The 27,271-nt window shown below is 40.1% G+C and overlaps 3 protein-coding genes across 6 annotated transcripts; all 3 read left to right on the top strand.

Annotated features, from left to right (window-relative positions):
* The first annotated feature begins 2,144 nt into the window (after positions 1-2,144).
* On the top strand, positions 2,145-6,931 carry LOC144459837 (uncharacterized). The gene is made up of 5 exons (XM_078164558.1): positions 2,145-2,253; positions 3,572-3,918; positions 4,758-5,694; positions 5,794-5,912; positions 6,465-6,931. Exons 2-5 carry the CDS (start codon positions 3,604-3,606, stop codon positions 6,711-6,713), a joined length of 1,620 nt encoding a protein of 539 aa, XP_078020684.1. The 5' UTR covers positions 2,145-2,253; positions 3,572-3,603; the 3' UTR covers positions 6,714-6,931.
* Positions 6,932-7,375: 444 nt separating this feature from the next.
* LOC144459938 (uncharacterized) lies at positions 7,376-11,491 on the top strand. The gene is made up of 3 exons (XM_078164773.1): positions 7,376-7,381; positions 7,768-8,069; positions 8,239-11,491. The coding sequence occupies exons 1-3, from the start codon at positions 7,376-7,378 to the stop codon at positions 10,925-10,927; spliced, it is 2,997 nt and encodes a 998-aa protein (XP_078020899.1). The 3' UTR covers positions 10,928-11,491.
* Positions 11,492-17,060: 5,569 nt separating this feature from the next.
* Positions 17,061-27,182, top strand: LOC117272802 (uncharacterized). Of its 4 annotated transcripts, none has more exons than XM_078164155.1 (7): positions 17,061-17,234; positions 19,992-20,092; positions 21,617-21,672; positions 22,608-22,961; positions 24,965-25,051; positions 25,639-25,750; positions 25,843-27,182. In XM_078164155.1, the coding sequence occupies exons 2-6, from the start codon at positions 20,043-20,045 to the stop codon at positions 25,725-25,727; spliced, it is 636 nt and encodes a 211-aa protein (XP_078020281.1). In that variant the 5' UTR covers positions 17,061-17,234; positions 19,992-20,042; the 3' UTR covers positions 25,728-25,750; positions 25,843-27,182. The 4 variants fall into 4 exon arrangements, with proteins under 4 accessions (XP_078020281.1, XP_078020279.1, XP_078020282.1 ...); XM_078164153.1 differs by having other exon boundaries at positions 21,599-21,672; XM_078164156.1 differs by lacking the exon at positions 17,061-17,234 and adding an exon at positions 17,245-17,622.
* Positions 27,183-27,271: the final 89 nt, after the last annotated feature.

Genomic DNA, 27,271 nt, shown 5'->3' with positions numbered 1-27,271 from the left:
CTCCTTTTCATGCTGTGTCTGACTTATCAATGTCATTTCTGTTTGTCTTTGATGCTGCTCTCCCTGCATTGGGATTTCCATGTAGGCGCATGGAAGGGCAGAGAGGTGTGCTCTCTCAGCTTTATGCTTTCCATGTAGGTACGTAGAAGAGGCTTTCTGCATAGGCCTGAGGAAAGGCAGAGGGGCCCCAGAACAGAGCCATACCGCCAAATATAATACTGCAAATGGAAATAAAGTTTTCTTTGACTAAAGTGTTCCTGACTGAACTGGATTATTTTTATTAGGGTTATACCCTTTGAACAACCAGGCCCTGGGTTGTTGCCTGCTGCCTCTAAAACTGAAGTGTCTGGTGTGTCTCTGACATCAAAATCACTGACAAAGCGGTGGTATTTGACAAGTTGGGAGTGCGTACGGGCTGTTTTTTCATATACGATCACATTCTATGCATATGGATTCCTGTATTGTAATTATGCTGCTTATTTAGTGCACACATCTTTTGCACGTCTGTCTGTCCTGAGAGAGGGAGCCCTCTTCAGATGCTCGTTTTGAGGTTTCCTCCAGTTTATTCCCTGTTAAAGACTTGTTTTAGGGGGGTTTTTTCTTATCTGCTGCGAGGGTGTAGGGACAGAGGGTGTCTCATGCCGTACAGGTTGTGAAGCCCGCTGAGGCAAATTGGAATTTGTGATATTGGGCTATATAATAAAAATATACTTGACTTAACTTGACAGTTACGTTTCTCAATATAACACAATTATGGCTACAAGCTAGTCGTACGTATGTCGTTTCTAAAAGACAGTGTCAGTTGCATTGCCAGTGCCGTAGAAGAACCTTCACCTCTGTCTGTCTGTGCAGCATGTTTCACTTGTCTTAAAAACAATTCTCTGAATTCATGTTGGATCGGAGTTCTAAGCATATACTTTCATTTCTCTTAAATAGAAATGCTACGGTTCAGATTTTCTGTGCCGCCCTGCAGCTGCAGTGGAGTCTTCCACTTTTGATGGTTATTCTGAGAAGGATTATTAGTCTTAACTGTGAAATGCAAGGTCATAGTTTCCACTTGAAATGGGGAAATGGGGGAACATGCCCCAGACACTCTTTAAAATCTGATTTTTATCCCATTCACTTTATTGTGTTTGTTGATTTTCCCACCAAAGGCTCTCGAATCATTCTAACTATGTAGCTGCTCAAATCCCCAGGTATTACGAGAGGAAAATGTCGAAACGCTCAGTCATGACTGTGCGCTCAAAGCAGTGAGCGTAACGATCAGCCAGTGCTGTGAAGATTTTTTCACCTCAAAAAAGGAACAAGAAATTTCTGTGAAAGCTGCTTATCAGAAATTCATAAGACAGAGACATATTTAGTCCTCCCTGAAGAAAAGGCGGCTCTTTAAGGGATCATGTTTGTTGAGCTGGTTTCAGTTTTAGTAAATCAGAAATTTTAAAGTTACTTAAAGGTCCAGTGTGTAGGATTTAGGGGTATAGACTGGCAATATGGAATATAATATAAAAAGTTTGTTGTCTTCAGCGTATAAGCACCTGAAATTAAGAATCGTGTTTTCCTTACCTTAGAATGAGCTGTTTATATCTACTCAGGGAGCAGGTACACAGCCATGTTTCTACAGTAGCCCAAAATGGACAAACCAAACACTGGCTCCAGATGGGGCCGTTTGCATTTTTGTGATTTTGCAATTTCACTTCGGCCTCTGTAGTTAGACGTCCATTAGAAAAACACTGCTTTACTCAAACGGCAGTATACTTTACTATCTATATAACCTCTTCATCTGCACTGACACCTCTCCTGTGGCCTCTACTCTGTGCAGATTTTTCTAGACTTTGTCCAAACTCAACTTTTAAAGCTGATTGTCCACTTTATTTTATGTCCAGTGCTGCCATGGCTGTTTATAATGCCATTAGCTCAAATGTTTCAGTTTTCTTGTTCTGTCATTTTCATGTTTTTTTGTGTTATTGTTGTTTGTGTTGTTTTTATTTAACACATCTTTAAGTGTCTTTGAAAGTGCTTCATTAAAGGTCAGTCACACTCGGTGCTAATGAGTGTACTCTAGGTCAGGCTAGAAAAGGGCTATTTAAGAGTAAACATATTAATGATGATATGAACACTCCCACTTTCCTGCAGAAAATAAAAATCAGACTTCCTCCTCAGACGCAGTTGATATTTGAGGAAGACAGTTGTGTGTCCACTGCAGTGTGAACTGAAGGACGTCAACTCAGCTGATATTCAGGACACCTGAGGGCGGTAAGCTTTTTCTTTGATTTCCTTCCTGCTGTTTATGCTTTATTTTATTCTTTATATTTATAATTTTAGTGAATATTTGAAGAAATACTAAACAACACAGCTGACAAGTTTATGATTTTGCACTTCTAACAAGCTTCTTTAAACATGCTGATGTAATTCTCTGCTAACCCAGTGAATTAAGCTGTATTAATAAGCGTATCCTAAATGCAAATTTTAACAGACAAAAATAAAATCTGTTTTTACAAAATCTTATGTGAATGTAATGTAAAATATTTGGACACATACGAAGTACTTTGATACTACAATACTGTTAAAAGGCAGATAGATGTTAGCGTGTCAAGATTGAGCACTAGATCAAAACAAATCAAGTAATTTGGAAAAGGAAATAAAAACTTTAATATACACTCTTAAACAGAATGCACTGGTTTAACTTTAAATAGTAAAGGTAACTATTTGCATACATCTTTTTCAGTATTTCCAACTCTGGCAGTATTGACTCAGTCCTATGAGTCTGTTATAATCTGACAAACTCAATTTAAGTACAACCAACACGTTTTGCTTTGGCCTCAAAAAGCTTAATTAATCGGGGCGTTGGTGGCTTAGTGGTAGAGCAGGCGCCCCATGTACAAGGCTGTTGCCGCAGCGGCCCGGGTTCGACTCCAGCCTGTGGCCCTTTGCTGCATGTCACTCCCTCTCTCTCTCTCTTTCACACATGTCTGTCCTGTCCATTAAAGGCTAAAAATGCCCAAAAAAAAAATTCTAAAAAAAAAAAAAAAAGCTTAATTAATTTGGAGCAAATTCATGTTTATCCAAAAGCTGTGGTGATATTTTATGGTCAAACTATTTCATTTAAGATGTTTTAACTTATTTTAATTCAATCCCACTCCAAAATGTCAAAAATGTTTTTGGTTTGGATCAACTTCTTTAAGTAATTGTCAACTGTTTAAAACACTTTCATGTAAAAAATATATTTTTGTGTCGAAAAAGGTATTTATTTTAGGTGTTGTCCACTTAACCCTGTCCGTTGGTATTTGGTTTGTTAAACAGAGAATGTGTTCATGGCTTCTTTATTAATTTCTACCTTGACACGGAGAATTTATACATAGTGTGAACAACCCTGTTTTAAAGTCTGGGATCTCTCCATCTGATGAAAAAGCTCCCTGGTAGAGTGGAGAAAAAGTCTTCAACATAAATATTTGACTTGACATGCAACTGTCAACCTTTGACTGTGTTGCAAACAGAACAAAATCAACTGTAGTTGTACGTGCAGCCTAACTTAACTGTATTGCTGATCATTTGTTTTGTTCTCTCCTCCCAGTGATACAGTGTTGGACAGAGACATTACTGAAGATGTGTTGCCTCCTGCCCCTCGCTGCTCTCCTCCTCCTTTCCATCGTTCCTTCAGTAACTGAAGTGGTGCACTCGATGTCAGACTGTGCAGAGTTTCTCCTGGAGCAAACTCCACCAGATGTGCCAGGAGTCTTGGAGGGAGGGATAATCCTGGACCAGAACAGATACAAAGTCATTTGCCAGACTCTGACTAACGTGAGAACATTTGTGACGGTTTACGACACGCAGAATAGGATTCCAGTGTTTTCTGCTAACAAGTACAGAGGAGAAGACGGGGGTAAGAGACCCGATACTCCTTGGAAAATAGAACCACAGGTACTGCTTTTATATAAACAGCTGACATACAGTATATTGTTCTGCCACTGCATGTTCCATAGTTGCAAAACAACATATGTAGCCTACTACTGTAAATCTAGTTATGCTGCAAAAATCACACTGCCCACAGCATCTCCTGTAATCTCCTCAGATGCTCCTCGTGAGGTTTCTACCATTTTTATGCCCCTGCGTCAGTGATAGCCGTAGCCGGAGGCATTATGTTTTTGTGTTGTTCATCTGTTGGTCCGTCCCATTCTTGTGAAATGCCTTGAGGGTATCCTTCAAATATGGCACAAATGTCCACTGGGACTCATCAATCAACTGATTAGATTTTGGTGGTCAAAGGTCAAGGTTACTGTGACCTGGGTGGTCTCATTCTTGTGTACATGTTATCTTGAGAAGGGCCTTTAAGAATATCCTAAACTTTGGCACAAATGTCTACTTGAACTTAAGAATGAACTGATTAGATATTGGTGATTAAAGTTCAAGATTACTGTGACCTGGTTTGTTTCATTTGTGTGGGCACGTTATCTCACGAAGGGCCCGGAGAGAATATCCTAAAATTTGGCACAAATATCTGCTTGAACTTTAGGATAAACTGATTAAATTTTGTGGTTGAAAATCAAGGATATTGGCACCTGGTCCATCTCATTCTCGTGAAGGCGATGTCTCAAGAACACCTTGAGGGAATTTCCTCAAAATTGGCACAAACGTCCACTTGGACACAACAATGAACTGATTTTGGGGGTCAAAGGTCAAGGTCACAATGAACTTGCGTCTTTAATCTACTTTACAACTACCCTGACTGCATCAGTAACTTACTGTTTCATTTGTTACAGCTTGAAAACATACGCCGCAACAAGAACATGGTCAGAGTATCCAGAAACAAGATCTACAACAAGCAGGCCGGGGATATTGATTACAGAAACAACGGAGTGTACGACAGAGGACATTTATTTCCATGCTCTTATGGAGCAACTGAAAATAACAAGAACGCAACCTTTACCCTGACCAACATTGTTCCACAAGAAAAGTCATTCAACCAAGGAAGCTGGCAGAGAATGGAGAGCTGCATCAAATGTGTTCTGGATAAATACTGCATCAACAACAATAATATTACAGAAGGCTTTCTGGTAATTGGAGCACAGCCTGGCAACAACAAGCTAAAGGACAGGGTTAATATTCCTTCCATGCTGTGGTCAGCATTCTGCTGCTACAGTCATAGTGAGAATAAATGGCTAGCAAGTGCGCACTGGGGTGAAAACATCAAAGATAGCTCTAAATATCTGCAGACTAAGACCTTGGCAGAGCTCTATAATAAACTGAGTACACCTAGCTCAGTATTTGAAGTGTTTCCTGGAAAACAATGTCCTCTCCACACAACTGTCACTCAGTTTTACCCAAAACTTAACAAAGATTGCCATTGCCCACCACTTATTTCAACTACTTCTGCCTCCCCCACAACCACTGCTACCTCTCCAGTTTTAACATCTGCGCCTCTCACTACTACATCTGCCCCACCTAGTACCACAGCTGACCTACTGTCTACCACATTTACTTCTCTCAGTACCACATCTGTCCCACCTTCTACCACTCCAAGTACATCTGGCCCTCCCACTACCACCTCCAATCCTTTTACTACCACATCTGTCCCTCCCAGTACCACATCTGTCCCACCTTCTACCACTCCAAGTACATCTGGCCCTCCCAGTACCACATCTGACCCTTTTACTACCACATCAGACATGGACGGCGTGGACAGGGGAGTCCTTTTATGTAAGTAACATGTAGGTTTTATGTGTTTTGTTTGTTGTTTTTATTTAATTTCCTGTGGCTAGTTTTTATTCTTTCTGACATATATATTTTTTCTCCCAGCGGCCTGTAAGACATACTATGAGACTGTCCGGAGGAACTTCAGGTACACTAAACCAGACCTTGCTGACCAGGCAGCAGCCATTAAGAATTCAGCCCACAGCAGACAGAGAAGGAAGAGGGTAAGATTTATAAGAATTTTACTATATTGTCATTGCACAGAGGACTTGTGTGTGTATGTGTGTGACACATACACACACAAGTCCATTTGAGGGACCAGTCCAAAAAATGTATATGGGTCAATGACAAATAAAGCTTCTTAACAGGTATTTTTAAAAAGTCTTTTCAAAATTGATGAAATGCATTTTATGTATAAAATTATTTTGCACATAAACATTAACACATAAACATTTAAATACAGAAAAATAATCATACAAATATGTAAATAAATGCATTAATCAAAAACTGGATAGAAGCAACTGGATTAGGCTGCAATGCAATAGACTGATAGGGTTGACTGTAATGTAACTGAAAATATATTCAAACTGAACAGGTTTTATAGTATATGGCATATATAGTCATATATGCCATGAATTGATTTAATTGTTTTAAAAGGAAATATTGCACTCAGACACAAAAATATGCATGTCATGTCATTGACCCATATATCAGCAGAAATGTCTATTGTTATTGTGTCTACAGAGCAGTACTAATAGCACTACTTGTGTTTACAGCTGCTTGAAGCGAGAAGGAGTGTCTTGGCCACCACAGAGGAAGTGGACTTCTGGAGGGGCATCACCATAGACATGATGTCTGATGAAGAGGATCACTCCGTTGACGGGGAAGTTGGATGGATTGTCAGGCTTCCATCCTTCAGGAGCCACAAGCTCTCCGACCTATGTGGAAGACTTCAGGAGAGACTGGAGATGAACCCCAAATATGTGGCAACACACCACAAAAGACTTCATATTGACTTCAGATAGACTGGCACCGACCCAATATGACTCCGATGCAGCAAAGCGACATTTGATGAGGCCTGAAGCATAGCCCTCGACCTGCGGGCCGAACGCTCCTCTGCTGTTGTCAACATGGGCCCAGTGTGTGACCCAGACCAGGGAACCACTGGTTGTTGAAAGTGTTGAGACTGAGTGTTTTCTGTTTTTTTGTCATGTTTTTTTAATAAACCATTAATTTTTTTCAACATGTTCCTGGCAAATGTGTTTTTTCTCAGTTAATATTGGTTGCAGTGTAGTTTTCAGCAACATCATTATTAGCCTGCTATTATTACTATTATAATTATTTATATAATACAAATATAGTGTGTGTGTGTGTGTGTGTGTGTATATAATTAATAAATAAATAAATAAATAAATAAATAAATAAATAAATATATATATATATTTATTTATTAGTATTATAATTAGTATAACTATTATTATTATTATTATTATGGTAGTAGTATTAAATGGGAGGGGCATACAACACATGTATTATAATGACCCACATGTGTCCAGTAGCAACAGATTTACTGTCCAATCACAAGTGATCTTTCCTTTCAAATGTCTGTGGTGTCATCCAATGGGTGTCTGTGTAAGGCCAGCCAGGCCAGACAGCAGTAACATTCAAATGCTAATTACAGCCATTCATGAAGGTGTGACCCCCACATCCTCATCATTCCCCCCACCCCCGGTGTTCCTTTCCGGCAGTTTAAGGCACAGGCAAACTTCTCTGTAAACTGGTGTGAATTGCCGGGAATCATGGAACTCGGCAGGAGTTTACAGGGTCGATAATCTGTTTTTTCATGCAGTGACTTTCTACCACATCCACTCCTCTTACCACATCTGCCCTTCATACTACTACATCATTCACAATATCTACCACATCTGTCTCTTCCAGTACTACGCCTGCTCCTCTTACAACCACATCTGCTGTTTTTACTACTACAGCTGGCACTCCTACATCTGACCCTTTCACTACTACATCTGGCCTTCCTAGTACCACATCTGGCCCTCCCAGTACCTCATCTGCTTTTCATAGTACCTCATCTGGCTTCTTTACTACCACACCAGGAACTTCTACATCTGTTCCCCATACTACCACATCTGGCCCACTTTTTACCACATCCACCCCTCTTACAACCACATCTGGCCCTCCAAGTACCACATCTGCCCTTCATACTTCCACATCACTCCCAGTATCTACCACATCTGTCCCTCTCAGTACTACGTCTGCCCCTCTTACAACCACATCTGGCCTTTTTACTACGACAGCTGGCACTCCTACATCTGGCCCTACCAGTACCACATCTGCTCCTCATACTACCACATCTGGCCCTCCAAGTACCTCATCTGACCCTCATACTACCACATCAGTCCCAATTTCTACCACATCTGGCTTTCCGAGTACCACATCTGACCCACTTTCTACCACATCTGACCCACTTTCTACCACATCTGACCCTTATACTACCACATCTGCCCCTTATACTACCACATCTGCCCCTTCCAGTACCACATCCACCCCTCTTACAACCACATCTGGCCCTCCAAGTACCACATCTGCCCTTCATACTACCACATCACTCCCAACATCTACCACATCTGCCCCTCCCAGTACTACGTCTGGCCTTTTTACTACTACAGCTGGCACTCCTACATCTGACCCTTTCACTACCACATCTGACCCTCATACTACCACATCACTCCCAACATCTACCACATCTGCCCCTCCCAGTACTACGTCTGGCCTTTTTACTACTACAGCTGGCACTCCTACATCTGACCCTTTCACTACCACATCTGACCCTCATACTATCACATCAGTCCCAATTTCTACCACATCTGACCCACCTTCTACCACATCTGCCCCTTCCAGTACCACATCCACCCCTCTTACAACCACATCTGGCCCTCCAAGTACCACATCTGCCCTTCATACTACCACATCACTCCCAACATCTACCACATCTGTCCCTCTCAGTACTACGCCTGCCCCTCGTACAACCACATCTGGCCTTTTTACTACGACAGCTGGCACTCCTACATCTGGCCCTCCCAGTACCACATCTGCTCCTCATACTACAACATCAGTCCCAATTTCTACCACATCTGTCTTTCCGAGTACCACATCTGACCCACTTTCTACCACATCTGACCCTTATACTACCACATCTGCCCCTTATACTACCACATCTGGCCCACTTTCTACCACATCTGCCCCTTATACTACCACATCTGGCCCACTTTCTACCACATCTGCCCCTTATACTACCACATCTGCCCCTTATACTACCACATCTGGCCCACTTTCTACCACATCTGACCCACTTTCTACCACATCTGCCCCTTATACTACCACATCTGGCCCACTTTCTACCACATCCACCCCTCTTACAACCACATCTGGCCCTCCAAGTACCACATCTGCCCTTCATACTACCACATCACTCCCAATATCTACCACATCTGTCTATCCCAGTACTACGTCTGCCCCTCTTACAACCACATCTGGCCTTTTTACTACTACAGCTGGCACTCCTACATCTGGCCCTCCCAGTACCACATCTGCTCCTCATACTACCACATCTAGCCTCTTTACTACCACACCAGGAACCTCTACATCAGCCCCTGTTACCACCACATCTTCCCCTCCCAGTACAACATCTGTCCCTCCCACAACTACAACTGGCCACGTTACTACGACAACCAGTACTCCCTCAACTACTGCTGATACCACTTTGGGCACCACTGTACCTACAACTACAGAAACACCAACAACTTCTATTGTACTAACAACCACTCTCCCCATGACCACAACATCTGTTGTAGCAACTACCCCTACCACTTATCCAACCACAACTTTTCCCACAACTACTGCACCCCAAACTACTTCCATTCCAACTACAGTTCCTACAACAACCACTAAAACTACAACTGCTACAACAACTACTTCCACCACTAGTACCACTACCACAACTACAAAGAAGAAACATGAGGATGAAAACAAAAACAGAGTGGAGCAGGGAGGAAATGAAGGAGGAGCAGCAGCAGCAGCAGGAGGTGTAGTACCATCATTAGCTATCACAGGCAGTGGCTTGTCTCTCGGGGGTCTAGGAGCTGGTTTAACAGGATTATTTACTGGACTTGGAAATGCATTTTCAGGAACAGTGGCAGGGACATTTTTGGCAACTCTGGGAAATTTGGTTACAAATGTCTCCAACATCAATCTACTTTCTTCTGACATTGCTTCTGTAACTACTCACTGTAACACTCCTCATTTAAACAATGAGCATCCTGTTGCCACTTCTGTTCCTAAAATTACCAAAACTCTTAAGTCTGTGATAACTCCTGCAATTCCATCTGAGGTTACTGCTACTGTTCCAGCCGTTACTGTTTCTGCTGCTGCGACCAACTACCCAGGTCCTCCAGACAGTATGTCTGTTGAACCAACAAGTCCTCACAAAACTACTACCATTCCAAGAAAGGCCATTACTATTCATCCAGCAACTACTACCCAACAATCATCTGCCATTGCCAAGCTTCCAACAAGTAAAATGCCCCAAACAACATCCATATATGCACCCTCTGCTGTCGCTGTTACATCAACCCCTTCTGTCAGTGCAGCCACAGCTACGACTCAGACAGCTATTATTTCTAAGGAAAGCACATCTACTAAACCTTCCTCAGCTACTGCTGCAGTTTCTTCTACGCCGCAAACAGCCACCACCACTCTCAGTAACATCTCTGTCACTTCAGACTCAACTGATCCTCAACTTACACTAGCACCAAGTACTACTGACCTTGCAACAATGACAACTGAGCCATTAATTTCTCCAACATCTCAGAGTAGTTTGTCTGTTTCTTCAAGCAGCAAGGTTACCACTTTTCCTTTCACAGATTCTCTGAATCGAACGAGCACAGCTGCTTTTCAAACCACGAATGCTTCTCACCCGACATTCAGTGTTTCTCAGTCACCCTCCACCACTTCAGTAGCTCGTCTCATCATCTCCACTCACAGTCAACCATCCCCTTCAGCTCCTTTTCAAACCTCAGTTCCTCCAGCTATGTTTAAGCCCCCTCTTCCGCCTTCTAATTCCTCCATTCTGTGTCCTCCTTTTACACAATTCGCTATTTCTCAGTATTACCAGAATGTCCTTGCCTACTACCAAGTGTTACACCAGTACCACAGTAACAACTAGCAAGTGTTTTACGCTGAAGTATTTATACTTGGCATTAAATCTCAATCATGCAGTGATGGTAGGCTACTAACGCTTGGATTAAAATGTGTTATCTCCTCTTATAAAATGAATCTAAGCATGAATATAATTCCAAATAATAAGAGAAAACACTCCTGAGATTATCTTGCACTTCAATGTCATCTCTTTGGTAATGAAAATAGTTATGTGCACAGCAAATATTCATCATACTGTTTAAACTCTTGAGTAGAGTCTGAGTTTTACCTTCCAAAACCTTTCTTTTGAAGATGTTATATGCTGATTTTTTTAAAATATATTTTATGGTACATGCTTTGTAGCTTTGTAGTAACTAGCTCCAGCTAGTTGACATGATTAATTTGATGATTTAACATTTATTTGCCTCTTTAATGTGTTTTTAATGCATTTATTTGCCTTATGTACTGCATTTTTAATTGTCTCTGTGTTGGAAAGATGCTTTGCAAATAAACTCTCCTTACCTCCACCTAAATGCACAGTATTTTTCAATATTACAATGGAAAAACTGCACAAACACAGATCACAAAACACTTTCTGGGTCCCAGCCACTAATGGTGCCCATGGACGCCAGCAAAAATAATCATGTTCATCCTAAATTTAGGCAATGATAACCAAATTTTATTTTGAAACAAAACAATCAAGTATGGTGTGCCTCAGGGGTGGGTCCTGGGACCAGTTTTATTCCCCTTGGGCACATCATTTAGAGACATGGTTTCTCTTCATTTTTATGCTGATGATGCACAAATAAACCTGATCGTTAGATCCACACGTTATTCAACAAATTCTGCCTTTTGCTGGTCCCCTATCAGATAATATCAATCCTGTTGCAAGTATATTGACAGTAATTCAAGTTTTGGGCAACACGTCACAAAGCTTGTGCAATCATGTTTATATCATCTTAGAAATATTTCAAAAATGCGATCCATTTTTACTTTTAAAGACATTTTTACACACCTTCATCTCTTCACACCTGTATCACTGGAACAGGCTCTTTTCTTGCCTGAATAATCTATTAATGGACTCCAGACTGTTCAGAAGTCAGCTGCCAAGAGGCGTGATCACATGACTCCAGTTTCAGCCTCTTTACACTGGCTCCCAGTATGTTTTAGAATAGATTTGAAGATTTTACTGATTACTTTAAAGACTCTTCATGGTTTCTCTCCCAGCTATATCTCAGGCTTCTTAGTACCGTACACGCCAGGACGTACTTTGAGGTCTAAAGGCAGAGATCATTTGTCTGTTCCAGAGGCTGAAAACTAAAGGGGACAGAATGTTTGCTGTCAGGGCCCCAACGCTCTGGAACAGCCAGCCAGAGAAAATCAGTTCGGCCAAGTCAGTGATCTCCTTTAAGTCCCTTTTAAAACTTACTTTTATCGGAGAGCCTTTCCTTATTTTGCCTGAGTTTTAAGTTCATTTAGACTGTTTTTTATTTCCTCAGTTTTATATTCGTAAGTCGCTTAATGAATAAAGGTTATTATTATTATTATTATTATTATTATTATTATTGTTATTATTATTATCATCATCATCTTATTTTAAAAAAAACATTGCACAGTACTTATTTTTGCTTTAGTAACGTGTTTTTTGTCTGGTATGCAACTGTTGCAAAAAATACAATGGCCTGAGAAATTTGCCAATCTTAATGAACTATTAGCTGATGAGTGAACTTCTTTGCTTTGCCAGGACCTGCACATAAATCAGGATGCCAGAAAAGACAGAGCTGGAAAGGGCTTTAAACCCACTTCATAATATAATGACCAGCTTCTTCAGTCAGTTCAGGAAACTGCTCACAGCCAGGCTAAAGAGGCAAACGATAGCCAGAAGGCTAATGTTACAGCTAACATTACTAGCCAGGAGGTAGCTAGCGTCAGTGAGGGAGCCACCAGGCCCATCATCACTTGTGAGAAATTTGAGGAGCGGGCGCCAGTTTACTGTTCTTTACATCACTGTGAGGTTACATTATGCCAGTTTTTAGACAAATGTCATTAAAAAGTTATGGTTGATTATGTTTTGTTAATTGTATGAATAATTTGTCCCTTTATGTGTTACATATTTTGGCAAATCATTTGCAGTACCTCATTACAATAACATAATAATAATAAACTTTATTTATATTGCACTTTTCAAAGCAAAGTTACAAAGTGCTTTGGTGAAGATTCTCAGTCATCCAGGTCATGGTAATGCTATATCTTAGGCAACTGGACTTGCTTGCGTTTCTTGAAGACGTTTCGCCTCTCATTGAAGAAGCATCTTGCTTTGGTTGAGCTGGGATGAAAACACTTCAGGATAGTAATGAGGCAAGTAAAATCGGACAATCAAAATAATCAAAAAATGAATTGGAATATAATTGCCAGCAACAATATAATTAAAAATATTAATGAAACAACAATAATAATGAAACATGTATGTTTGAAATAAGAAAAATATGATATAAATAAGGAAATAAGACGTTGTTAAAAATGGTGTCACTGATTCTGTAAGTCTCAGGTCTTCAGTCAGATCAGGGTCAGACAGTTGTGTCTGTGAAATGAAAGTGCTTTAGATCAAAATGTCCACCAGGTGGGGTGATGGTCTCCCTTTTGCAGACAACTCTTAACGTCTGTCCAGATGCTGTGGAAGCTCAGAGCGCTGTGAACGGATTCGTCTAACAGAGTCTGCTGCCTGTGTTTGCCCTGTTAAATCATCACCTCTTTACAATAAGTAAACCCCACTGTAGGGGCATTTTACAGAAATATACTTTTAAAGAGCACATTTAATTTTCTGGTTTTTGATTATTTATTTATTTTTTTCAATTAAGAAATTAATACTTTCTCAATGTTCTGTTTATTTGTGAAGAATACAATACAGTAGTAAAGCTTTATTTATTTTGATCCCCATTAGTCCCTACCAAGGTGGCAGCTACTCATCCTGGGGTCCACACAAGCAAACATGACATCATAGTGTAAAACAAATACATATTTAAAAATCGACAGCAAAAAGAAAAAAAATACAACAAGAAAACAGGAAAACTACAAAACAATAATCAAAAACAAACAAAACCAATAGATTAACCACAGTAGAACTACAAATGGCACTAATTACAACAAAGACAACAAGTATCCTCACTAGGGCTGGGTATCGGTACTCAATACCTTTTAGATATCGACCGAAATAATCCAATACCAAGTAGTATCAAAACTGCTCCATTCAAATGAGTACTTCATTCGATCCTTTTTGTACACAGATATAGAAAAATTCTGTGATGATTTTCAAGTCAGGGAGCACGTTGTGAGTTGTGTTGTGTCGAGATGCATCCAAAACAGTCCAAAGTATGGCTCAACTACATGCCGGAGGCTTCTGACAAAGGCAAGTGCTTAAAATGTGGAAAAATTATTTTGGGAAAAAACAGGTGACACATGTAGCATAGCATGATGAAAAAGCATCTAATCAAACAAGGAGAGAACTTGAGGGTGGATAGCTGCACTGTGTTCAAGCTGCGTCTCGAGAGCATACACCGTCCAGTACACAAGCACAGCGATCGACTACATCAGGTAGCCTAATGGTTAGCTACTAACATTACTCATCTAGGTATCGAATGCAGTACTCATTTGGTATTGGTATCACTTTAAGTGTACTGGTATTGGTACTGGTATCGTAATTTTTCAAACGATACCCAGCCCTAATCCTCACTGTATCGAAACTGTCAGACAAATATAAATAACACTAAAAATAATAAGAACTAGTCCATACCCATTGGTAGCTTTGTCACCTTCTACCTATGCCAATCCTCAATGCCTATGTGCAGTTTCACATAGCTTGACCACGTCAGTGAGTAGAAAAACGTGGGACAGACAGAATGACTGACTGACAGAATGACACACTGACAGTTTCCGTGATTATGTACAGCATACCATACCATGACTTAGTCATACCAAAAATTAGAAGAAGAAACCAACATTGGTCCACAGGGGGAGCCACAGCGATCGGTCGCATTTTAGCCATTTTGAAGCATTTTTCTGTTGTTATAGCGCCACCCAGTTGCCAATTAGAGTTACATTTCTCCAGTCACCTTGAGGCGTCCTGTTCTACATATCTGCCATCTGCCATCTCTGCACTCAGTTACCTCCCCCAATAACCTTGTATGAACAATCTATCAATCTAGCAAGTTTAGTAAAAATCCATATGGCGGTTAGGCCTAGATAAGAAATTAGCTCTCTAGCGCCCCCATTTTGTTTGATGGGATCAATAATGGAGGGGTCCCCTCAGATTATGTGTGGTCATATGCCTACAAGGTCTAGGTCCAGTTGTTTTGCTGCACACCTGAGTGTGATTGCTGTGTTCACACCTGCCCAAACAAACCGCACTTAGGAGGCAAATGAACTTGAATTTGCTTGAACCGAACCAAACAGGGCAGGTGTGAAAGCACCGTAAAAGTGGACTTTTAAAATACACCTAAACATTTTAGTCCGACTGAAATTGTACTAAATCGAATTTCTCAAATCCAGACTAACACACTCAGATAATCTGATTAGGAGTCAAATTCCTCCTGCATGTATTCAGTCAAGCAAACCCAAAGTGGTTGACCTGGAAGTCTAATAGCATTAAATCGTAACAGAAGACGAAGCCAGTAACAACACTGTGAAATCTACATCTAGAGCTGTGCATTTTTGGACAGACGAGGAGACACAGTTCATCCTGTGTCAGCTGGAAGAGTTAAATATTTTGACAGACATGGATGGGAGTAAAACACAGAATGGCTGGTGACCTGTTCAAAAACGAGTTTGAACAGCTGGACGACATTCGATTGTTTGGTCTGTGTCCTAAGAATTCAACTGGAGAAAGGTCCTGTAGGAGCCAAAATTATGTTAACAAACTGTAACCTCTTTCTGGTCTCTGAGTTGACCCCATCTAGTGGCTGTGGATGGATGGGGATAAAGCAAGGGGAGGCTGCCTCGAGGGTGTGACATCCTCAAGGCCTGATGCAGAGACTGACCTTGCTTCAGTTTTTATAGAGTCCTTAGTTTATCTTTGAATCCTTATTTAGACTTAAATTTACATCTTCTGAGCATTGAAGCACTGAAGTTTTTGGATGCGTCGAGTCAGACATATCTTTGCTCAGCCACCACAGTGGTTATAGGACCAAGAATAACCACTACAGTCCAACAAGCTGAAAGAGGGAGCAGAGCTGGACTTCGGTCCATAAATCAATTCCCCTCCTGTGCTTGTATACTGGGACAAGGACAGTAGACCAATTAAATGGCCAAATTGAGCTGTAACTGTAACTCAGTTTACCTCAGTCATGTTAACCGGCCAGTGGAGGCCGCAACTTTTCTGCCACCCAGCTTTGTTCCCCTTGGTTGTACAATGTACTAATACACCAGGAGCATTTCAGGATTGGAGCATTTTGCGTGCCTGCTTTTGTGGACATGCAGATTTTCTTGATTTGATTATTTTCCTTATTATTTGGGCTTCTACACTGAGTAAGTGAGTAGCTATCAGTCTGGGCAACCACTTGGTTGCCTGATGGAGATCTGTGCTCCACTGACACACCAATCACAGCATGCACTGAGCAAGAAGTGAGACACGGGACAGGTTAACGCTGTTATGTTGAAGACAAACACTCTTAGTCACATGTACAGGCAGCCTGTGTTCAGACTGTGGGAGGACACTGGATGCATTTTGGAGACCGTGCAGAGTAACTCTCTGACATTTTATGAGATGAGAATAAAAACCTTCCTGATGAGGGTAAAGGGAAAGAATGTGGCTCTCTACAAGTGTGTTGTAGTGTATTGTATTGTATTGGTGTTTACTACCCACATGGGCCCCACATGCAAATGTGTCCTGGGATGAGAGAACACTGGAGAAACACATGAGGATAGATTACATTTACCTTGCATTTAATTTTTGACTAATAATTATCAAGTAAATAAACAAAAGGGAGAAAAATATTGATATAAAAATAACTTTTCTGCAGTCATTAAAACTCAAGCTCAAACACACTAAGCGCTAACAAGACAATACACAAATATTAAACAATGAAATATCGAATTAAAAGGTTGATACTGTGCCCTTAAGACACCCCCCCCCCTCTTTCCTCTTTCCGTCAGCTTGATCTGTGAGACTCAAACCAAAGGAAGCGATTCTGCAGCCCTCATGGAACATGACCAGACCACACTGTGTTTTTAACTTAAACCTTCTCTTGTACAAAGTGCACCTCTCATCCTGACTCAAGATCACATCCCAAACTGTGCCGATCATGGACTGAATAACTTCCAGTAGCTCGCACCGTCCTCAGGTGAGTTTGTTTGCTGCACCACACACAACTTATTGAAGAAAATAACAGTTTATGCTCAACTATAATTATTACCAGTGTTTATAATTTAATTTTCGCTGTTAGAGGGCAAGAAAAATAAATATAGATTAATTACAGTATCATAATGTTACGAGACGACGACATAGCACGGCTATTCCCCCCTGTAGGCGGAGTTTCAGTAAGGTCATTAGGGAAATATGTCGAGACAACATCCCGCACAGCTGTATTGAAGTTAGTCGTCAGTCTGTCTGAGTTACGGTCACACACTTTTAAATGGACATGGAGGAGCTCAGTAACAGTGTTTCACTGTCGCCTATAATCCTCACTCTCATCGTCCTTTGCCTGCTTTGTGGATTCACACCTGTTAAAGGTAAGCTCTCCTATCAGCCGTTGGCATCGTTTTGTTACCATAACAACGACTACAAACTACTATTCTAACTAACTAACTAACTATACTAATCTCCTGAGTGTACGCATCTAAACAGCTGCATATGACAATGAACTTTGCTTTTGTCATGTTCTAATCTGACATATGTAGCTATGTGTAGTTTTTCTTTGTGACAGTGCTCAGACTTGATCTGCTGAATTAATCTTGATCATTGATTAGGAAATCATCCATATGCTCTAATACTGTCTACAACAGGTCAATAAACTGAAGTAATAACAAAATAATACATACATATGCACTGCACTGCAGTTTGCATTAGATACTGGAAGAGAAACTCTAAAAGACTGACATTGCATATCATACAGTCCAGTACCCATCTTTCTTCTACTGGATCCCCCCAGGGATGTGTTCTTTCTCCTCTTTTATTTTGTTTATACACAAATGAATGTCAGAGTGATCACTCATGAAGATTCGTCTCTAGGTATGCGGATGAGTATTTGTAAGCCTTCTTAATGGATCAGAATATGATCATGACTTAGTGCTGGAAGAATTTGTTTTGTTTTTTTTGGTGTGGCCACTCCTTCCTCCACATTAATGTGTGTAAGACCAGTGAGATGTTTATTGATTTTCAGAGGAGACCCTGTCACCTGCTCCTTGTTGGATCAAGGGGGAGCTGGTGGCAGCAATGCAGCAGTACAAGTGCGACCATGTAGAGACGGAAATGACGTCATATAAACAATATAAGTCATCACGTTATAAAGTGAAATGTTTCATCATATAACACAATAAATAGTATAATGTTATTATATGAAGCGTCCGTCGCGGGAAAATAATATAACTTTAGTTCATGAAGAGATCAGACAGAGCCCTCTCCTCTCCTCTTATATGCTTTACTCACAAGTGTGTGAATTGACCTGGATATGAAGCGTCTGTAGCGCCAAATAATATAACAAAGAGCTAAGACAAAAAAAGAAAAATAAATCAGCAGCAGCGGTCATATTTCAGCAGCGGAGCACCACCTGCTAGTTGCATATAGGGGAACTCTGATTTGTTCTGTTTTGGAATACACAGTATTCTTCCAAATTAGTGTTAGTGTATTTTAATACTCAGAATTTCGCTTTGACAAGCTCTCTCTTTCTTGACCATACACCTGTTTGTATCCCTGAGAATAATGCCCAACAACATTGCTCAAAAAGTTGCTGTGTGTGTCATCAGTCTAACAGCTGTGTTGGTGAGTCAAAATGAGTGAGGGCTGCACAACATTAGACAAAACTGACAATGCGACAACGATTTTGTATACTGCGATATGTATTGCAATATACAGTGTATTGCAAAAACTTGAATAGCTCTATTTGGAAAGAAGTGATCATTTGGGATTTGGAAAGGCTGTATTTGCATGAAATATACATTTTACAATCAAACTGTCCTGGAAACTGAGAACTTCACAACCTTAAGTATTAACCAGCAAAATAAGCAGGCATATTGCCTTTGACTAATGTTATATTGATGATATGATGAACTTATAGTGCGAGTCTCACAATGTGACTATTGCACAAGAGCACATTGCGATGGTGATGCTCTAATGATATTGTGCAGCCCTAAATTGAATTGAATTCTATGGTTCATCATAGAAAAATAACCAGTTTTGGATTGGATTTATGACCTCTGGACCATTTTTGCACTGCATGGGAGTGACCCCCATCAAGTTGTTGGAAGTAACTAAGTAACTTCTACTTTAAGTACATTTGAAACTAACTACTTTTTACTTTTACTTGAGTAAATTTTTAGATGGGTAGCTTTACTTGTATACTTAAGTAGAATTTCATCAAAGTAAGGATACTTTTACTTGAGTAGAATTTTTCAGTACTTTTTCCACCTCTGGTATTAAAATCCCCTACTTATATAAATAATAGCATGATGATATAGAACAATTAAATAGCTTAGACTGTTTGATTAATGAATAGTCTTGGACACAGGGAGGGTCAGGCAGAGGATCAAACTCTGGGGTCATATTCACAAACATTCTGAGAACACTCTCAGAGCTCCTGACTTAGCCTAAAAACCTGTAGTGAGGAGTCCTAGCTTAGGAGTGATTTAGGAAAGTACTCTTAGAAAGGAAGGGACAGAAACTTTTGTCTTAGTGAGGAAGTGTGGTTGATCACATTGAACACAAATGTCCCTGCACAATCTAATCTGTAGCATTTCATTTACTCACTGTCTAATAACTAACTGATGAAAATAAGTGGTTTCAAGACAAATTGTGCATTTCTGAAGCTTGCTGTGTGGAACCACTGTTGAACACTTATTGTCTCTGGAAGCTGGGCATGAATAATTTATCCTCTGTTTCTCAGGTGAATCTGAGGTGATTGGTTAACTTCCACCAATCGTGGCTGCTCCAGGTGATGGCGTCGTTCTCCTCGTATGTCAAGAGGTCAGCGCTGCTCCACAGATGGTGAGTTAAGTCTTTCTAACAAGTATGACGAGTTAATGTTAATGTTAATGTTTGAGTTAGCGCTTCAATTCTGAGAAATAAAAAGCTTTTTTTGTTAGTTTTGGTTGGCTCAAAGCCATGCTGCCTGTGATCCTCCAAGTTTGTCTTGTAGGTAGAAGTGGCGCATTGAGCTACTATTTTGTCTGTTGTGGAAATGCTTCATTCTACTTTGGCCACAACCTGAATCCAGCACAACACTTTGTGAAGCCAGTTCACTCCCAGTCTCAATAAACATATGAACCAATGCCTCCTCATGACAGATTTGACCACACTGACAAAGATTAAAACTAGACGTGTCCAGTGTATTATTTTAGATTTGTAAGTACACAATATTCTTTCAGTTAGTTCTTTTTTCTAAAGGCTAGTTTTTATTTTTATTTCAGTTGACTGAAATGTTTTCTTACACTCTGTTCTAGTTTTTAGTCTAGTTTCCATTATGATAACCTTGGCCGTTAGGCATGATGTCATTCTGCAGTTTCATTTAGCCGCTCGTTAGCATCTGCCCTTTTTAAGACACGTAAAAGCTTCAAAATTCACGAGGGTGGTTTTTACTGACCCAATTTATGTCGTACAGCAAAACCTGAAAATTTCTCAAGCTTGTGTTAACCACAGACCTTATTTCAGGCATCTAACCCAATAAACATTGACTTCAAGACGAGGGCACCAGAAGTGCTAAAATGCTGACTCACTTCTGTTTTTTTGGACTCATTCCTGCTGCACTTTATAACTAAGAAGTTAAAGATAATGTACACTCACTGAATAAAGATTAGGAAAATAAAATGCGCATTTCTTGATAGACATGCTATCAAAACCTTGATTTAATGATGTACATTAAACGTCCTGATATACGTTATACATACATGATGTATGGAAACTGCCCAAGTGTTATACCTACATTCTAAGTTTTATTTTGAAAAAGACCAAATGCATGTACTGAGCAGAAACTGTACGTTTACTGTGAAAATGAAAGCGTTTTTTGAAAAGTCACAATGTGTGTAACAAGTGTAAATTGATACGCTGTAACAACCTGACACAGGAGAGAATCTAGCGTGTCATATTTGCCGTTTAGGTCCACTGACAAAGTTTCAGTATTTGATGCTGAGATGAGAACGTGTTGCAACAAGAAGCTGTGTCTCACAAACTGCAGTAATAAACCCAGTCGAGATGGAACACTGAATGCTTTACCTCCATGTCCAAAGAATGCTGTTAAAATCCAAAAATACCAACGTCCCATATGGCTTAATTGGAAAATGCAACATTTGGAAAAAGGTCTAATTCAGAATATCCAAACAGAATATGCTGTTTACATGTTTACATCAAAGTCCAAATATTCTCATACTGGGAATAATAGTGGAATATTAGTGTGCATGTAAACTGACCTATTGTTTCTGACACATAATCAAGGCTTGGTGCTGTCTTGTCTCTCTCACCCCTGTATTGATCATGATGAATCACATTCCTCTTCAGCTCTGTCTCCTCTCGCAGGGAGAAGATGATGTACAGGATCCTGCTGCTCATCAACCTGACCTCCTGTGTCTGTGGTTAGTTTACACCTTCTGTTATTACTCAGAAAAAGAAAAGACAAAATACACTTTAAAGCACGTTTTCCTTGTTATTTCTTTGACATTATAAAATATGTCAGTGAGAACATCTGTAAACTATTGAAGGTCCAGTGTGTTGGATTACCAAATCCAGATTACCAGTACTTTCAGTGGGATGCTGGGTGCGCCAAAATTCACACAAAATAGAACATCCTTAATTAATTATATTATGTTTGACATAAACAGCTATTTTGTAGAATATTTAATTAGCCATAAATTCATCATTTTATCCACAACCATGTGTACCTCACCTACACTGTCATGGGATGGATGCAATAATTCAAGTTGAAAATATTAAAACATTTATCAAATATTGAGGAGAACAACAGGTAGAACAGCAAGCGTGGGGTAATAGTAAGTGTTTTTATTTCAAAATTGGAAAAAAGCGTTACACACTTTCTGCACTGTTTGTCTTGATGCCTTTACGCCACTGGGCCTGACTTGTAACTGAGAAAGAATCTAAAAAATGACCAGCAGATGGCAGCAAACATCAAGAACATATGCATAGATTTGAGTTTTTAATGATTGAACTTTTATCGACTGTGATCACCTTTAACATTTTTAATTCATAACCTTTTTCTAAATTAATGTCTTGACTTTACCACACAGCTCACAGTTTATTATATATTTCATGTCTTTATGACTTTGATGAATACAAAACTCATGTCCTAAATATATATCTTGCATTTATGATGCACTTGGGCAATGCATCATGAACAAACTTACGAAATAAGTTTATGAAAATATATCATAACGTAAATATACTACTTAATACATATTGTAAAAATAGTGGTGTAAAAAAGCAATTTATCATTCTCTTAACTCTGTTTATCCTTTCTAATTTTTCGTGTTTGACTGCTCTGTCTCCTCAACAGGAACATTTGTAGTCAGTGTGACGCAGACCTCCTATCAGGCAGAGGAGAACCACAACATCACACTGGAGTGGATGTTCACCACCAAACCTGGCAGCTCCCTCCACTCCCTTTATATCTACTGTGAACTGTTAACTGATCTCAGATCATCAGGTCTGTTTCATCTACATGAAGGTGTTGAGGTCCTAACAGATGAACAGTTTACAGGACGAGTCCAGTGTGACAAAGACGTCCTCAGAGAGGGACGACTCAGACTTCATGTGTCCAGACTCAGGACTGATGACTCAGGACTGTACATGTGTGAAGTGGACACACGTTATGGCAGCAGCACTGCTACATGTTGGCTCACTGTCACTGGTAAGTTGATTCAGTAGAATTCAGTAAATGAAACTATACAAAGAGTCTAAGAATCTTAGTTTAGCATTTTAGCACGCTAATAAGCACTAAATAGAAACTTTGCCTGAGCTGAATTACCCAGTTTTCAGGCATTTGGTCATAAACCAAAGAAATCAATAATTATTTTGACCTGATGATGGCACAGAAAGAAAAGTCAAAGGATCAACAGAGTTAAAGGATAACAGAGGCCTGATTTCAAGTATTCCTCCAAACACTTTCTTCAGTCACTCAACAGAAGCATTGTGGATCTTTTGGGAGAATTTCTGCACACATTTTGTAGCAAGCAAAATTGCAAATGTTTTGGAATTTTAAATCTGCTTCTAAAGTATTGACAGAAAATCATGCTGCTTTGCAGAGGAAATCTAAATCCTGCAAGAGAATCTTTTGGCTTTGTACAAGGATTCATTTGAAGTCAGTTAGACTCATAATAACCACCGAGGTATGAGCATTTCAGTTTCAGTTTCCTCCTTTTCCTCTACTCATATAAAACCAGGGACAACAGCAACATTTAACAAAGGTAACATTATAAAATTTGGCTCCATTACAGCTCACAAGGTTCACTGACAAAACCAACTGTCTCATACTAAACACGTTTTTTTGCTAACGTTATTAGCACCAGCCTATGGCATTTTACATTGTATAAATTAGCCTAGCGGCTAGCAGGGATTTCCCCTGCTCATATAAAGCCAGGATAAATCACACACAAGACTTAAATTAAAGTAAATAAAAGCTTTGTTTCCACTGAGGGAAATGGTTTCAGCTTACAGAAATAGACAGGACATCTGCGTTGCTGTGATGTGTAGTTACATTTCTGGGGAGGTGCAGATGGCGCTGATTCGACACATAAGTATAATCCATGTAATTACATGTGCGTTTCTGTAAACATTTCCACTCCTTCCATGACAAACTAAAGTGGAAGCTGTTGAAGAAGCAGGTTAAGTCGTCCCCTGCCTTTCAAACCATTTACAAATCAAATGTTTAGTCACTGTCTTAGCAATATGCTTCCACCACTATTGTTTTAAGATAGAAATCTAATACAGCGTCTTTTGTACTGAAGCTGCTGGTGTTGAATGTACTTCAAATATGACCATAGTCAATATTTATTGTTATTTCAGAGAGCTGTATTCTGTATTCTTTTGGTTACAATGCTAAGAAGGAAGGTGAGGAGTTTCTATGTAGAAAGGACGATCATGAAATTATTCTATTCTTCTTTTATCGAGTCCGTTCCTTCCTTTAACATCATCTGTTGGTTTGGTAATCTGAGCCTTAAAATCAAGAACAGGTTGGAAAAAGTGGTCAAGCTGTGTTGTAAGATCACTGGTGTTACTTTAAATGACCTCCAGCATCTGTATGAAGAGAGGGTCACCTCTGAAGCTCGGTCTGTTGTCTCAGACTCTCAACACCCCCTCCATGTTGAGTTTTGGATGCTTCCATCAGGGCAGAGGTTCTGCCTCCCTAAATGCAGCACTAAGCGTTACAGATCCTCCTTTGTCCCGTATGTTATTGCTGATCTTAACAAGCATGTCCATGATTAACCCCTGACGGTGTGTCATACTGGATTCTGTATCCTTACATCATACTGTCTGATTTGTTGTACTCATGACTACTGTCTCTATCTCAAAGTGCCCCTCAGTAAGTTTACCTTACCTTGACCTATATACAGCACTACATAGCATGTGATGGAGAAGTTTCAGCTTCTGTTCCTCTTTATTGTTTATGTGGCCTGTGGTGTCTGGAACAAAATCACACGACTGTATCATCATGTATTTAATGTAAAGTCAGTTTGATGTATCAGCATTTTGTCTTCTCTATACAATACAAAAAAATTATACATATATATGTATAAGGTCAGAAGCTTAAATATTTTAAAGTTCAGTTATTTTATATTTGTCAACAATAAGAAACTACTGTCGTCTCCTTTAAATGTAGAGCTGTAAGTCACTGCGAAACTTCTGTTTTTCCAGAGCCAAAGTCAGCTCAGACAACAGAAAGACCACTGCAACCCATCAGTCTACAAACGTCTGATCCAACGGAAGACAAAGACGTTAAAAGTGAGAAGTGAGAGTTCTCAGCATCAACATGTTGTTTTTAAATTTCTTTACTGTTGTTTTTCAGTCAGGCTTCATGTTTAAAGTTATAAGATTTTCAAAATGTCTCTAATGGTGTGTATTTTTTCAGCAATAGCCAGTCAAATTCTGTATTTGTAGTAGTTTTTGTTGTTAGTGGCGGGGTCCACCATTCCTGCACTGGACTCAAATTGTACTCATACACAGCTGGCTCACAGGGAACGATGTCTGCATGTGATCCAATGTGATTTTACCTCATTGATACTTTATTTCCTACTGCTGCTGCTTCACATTAAAAGAGTTCAACTGGTGAAACATGAGGTGGCTTTTATTGTGAAGCAGTCACAGGAAACTTAATATATCTGTCTTTAAGTTTAGCACCGGCAGCGATCACTGATAATCTACAACACAAGACAGTCGTTTCTGGCATTTTGTGTTTCAGGGCTGAAATCTGATGGGTTATAACTAAAGCTTTAGAGTTTGTCAGACCTGACACTGAGTCACATTCATGTTGTGTGTTTGTTGTTTTCTAACATCAGCTCTTATCATCTCTTTTTGTTTGCTCCTGTCAGGTGGGCTGTCCAGTCGGAGCAGAGTGATCCTAATTGTGCTTTTCTGCATCTTGCTGGCGATCATAGTTGTGGAGTCACAGGATATTTGATACACAAGTATCGAAAACGGGAGGTACGTCAGAGCCTTTCATTTTTGAGTTTATGTGTTTCAATGATGCTAACATGCTGACAGCTGACTAATTATTAATTTTCTTTGCTCTCCAGCGTATGAAAGGACCTGTAGTCTAAGTGGTTTACATTGGTGGTTCATAGAGATGAGAACACTACCCACCTACCTCGCCTGGATTTTCCCCTGTTAATTTGAGGAGTCAGACCCGTCCAGCCACAGCTGGACACAGTGGACCTGCAGCAGGGAGGCTTTTATAGTATGAAGGGAAGCAATCTACTACTAGAAAATCCTGTATGTTTCTCTGATTTGGGCTCAAAGTTTCACCCCTGTGCTGATGACAGAAACAGCAGTAGCTCAGTTGGGTTGGGAACTGGAAAGTCGCTGGTTATAGTTGCTGTCTGGACCGAATATGGAGCATGGACTGGTAGTGGAAATTCAATGGAACTTTTAACTTTACAGGCAATCATAAACGCCATGAGAAGATGAAGGGTGTGGGCACATCCACATTCACAGGAATGGTGGGATGGTGTTGTTCCTGGCTTCGATGACGACATGTTCATATGGAACTTTCGGGTGTCGCGGGAGTCCATCAGTTACATCTGCTGTCGTCTAGGCCCTGTCCTGCACCACGAACTACCGTCTGCCCATGCCTGTGAATAAACGGATTGCCATCACCCTGTGGAGACTGGCCACCAACAATGAGTACAGGAGTGTGAGTCACCTTTTTGGCGTTGGTATTTCTACAGTTTGCCGTTGTGTGCAGGACTTCTGTTAAGCAGTCATAAAGGTGCTGCTTCCTGACCATATCAAGACCCCTGATACCAGAAAATTGATGGAGATGGCTACATATTTTGACAACAGGTGGAGGGCACCTCAATGCGTTGGAGCAATAGACGGCAGCCATATCCCTATATTAGCACCTGAATTGTTCCCACACATCTTTTTATAATAGAAAGGGATGGCACTCCATTATACTACAGGGTGTTGTTGATGGCAAGGGTCTGTTCTGGGATGTGTGTGTAGGCTTTCCTGGTAGTGTACATGATGCACGCGTGCTGAGACAGTCCCATTTCTGGGAAATTGTGGGAGATGGACAGCTTTTCACACAACACACTGTCAATATTGCTGGACGTGACATAGGACACTACATAATTGGAGACCCTGCATACCCACTGAAATGCTGGCTGATGAAGCCATATTTGGATACCGGCCGACTGACCCAGGAAAAACACAACTACAATGCATATTTTTCTTTGCCACTCCATATGCATCCAGCTCTATATTTAGTTAGTTATTGTGTACTGTTTTTTGATGTTGAGAGAGAAGTGGCATTTATGTTAGCAAAGTTCTTTATTGACAGAATGTCCCTTTTACACTGCCTTTGTTTCAGAATAATTGAAAATAAAAACTGACAGCAAAGGTCTGATAAAAAAAAGTGATTGCAATTGTTTAATTTTGTCCTTGATTCGGGTTGCTGACACCCTCTATGGCAGAGACCATCCTCTGCACCAGCTCCAGCAGAGT

This window comes from Epinephelus lanceolatus, chromosome 22 (assembly GCF_041903045.1).
Source record: "Epinephelus lanceolatus isolate andai-2023 chromosome 22, ASM4190304v1, whole genome shotgun sequence".
In the NCBI taxonomy this organism is placed as follows: Eukaryota; Metazoa; Chordata; class Actinopteri; order Perciformes; family Serranidae; genus Epinephelus; species Epinephelus lanceolatus.
The sequence above is the reverse complement of the archived record's forward strand: the minus strand, read 5'-3'. Positions and strand labels throughout refer to the sequence as shown.

What these genes read in the sequence shown, in the direction of transcription:
- LOC144459938 (XM_078164773.1), top strand. An exon ending in TACCACATCTGGCCCTCCAA is followed by an intron (nt 8,070 to 8,238) that starts GTACCTCATCTG and finishes TGCCCCTTCCAG; the next exon opens with TACCACATCCACCCCTCTTA.
- LOC144459837 (XM_078164558.1), top strand. Translation starts at nt 3,604, where the DNA reads ATGTGTTGCCTCCTGCCCCTCGCTGCTCTCCTCCTCCTTTCCATCGTT. An exon ending in CTTGGAAAATAGAACCACAG is followed by an intron (nt 3,919 to 4,757) that starts GTACTGCTTTTA and finishes CATTTGTTACAG; the next exon opens with CTTGAAAACATACGCCGCAA. An exon ending in GGACAGGGGAGTCCTTTTAT is followed by an intron (nt 5,695 to 5,793) that starts GTAAGTAACATG and finishes TTTTTCTCCCAG; the next exon opens with CGGCCTGTAAGACATACTAT.
- LOC117272802 (XM_078164153.1), top strand. Translation starts at nt 20,043, where the DNA reads ATGGCGTCGTTCTCCTCGTATGTCAAGAGGTCAGCGCTGCTCCACAGA. An exon ending in TCAGCGCTGCTCCACAGATG is followed by an intron (nt 20,093 to 21,598) that starts GTGAGTTAAGTC and finishes ATTCCTCTTCAG; the next exon opens with CTCTGTCTCCTCTCGCAGGG. An exon ending in ATGTTGGCTCACTGTCACTG is followed by an intron (nt 22,962 to 24,964) that starts GTAAGTTGATTC and finishes CTGTTTTTCCAG; the next exon opens with AGCCAAAGTCAGCTCAGACA.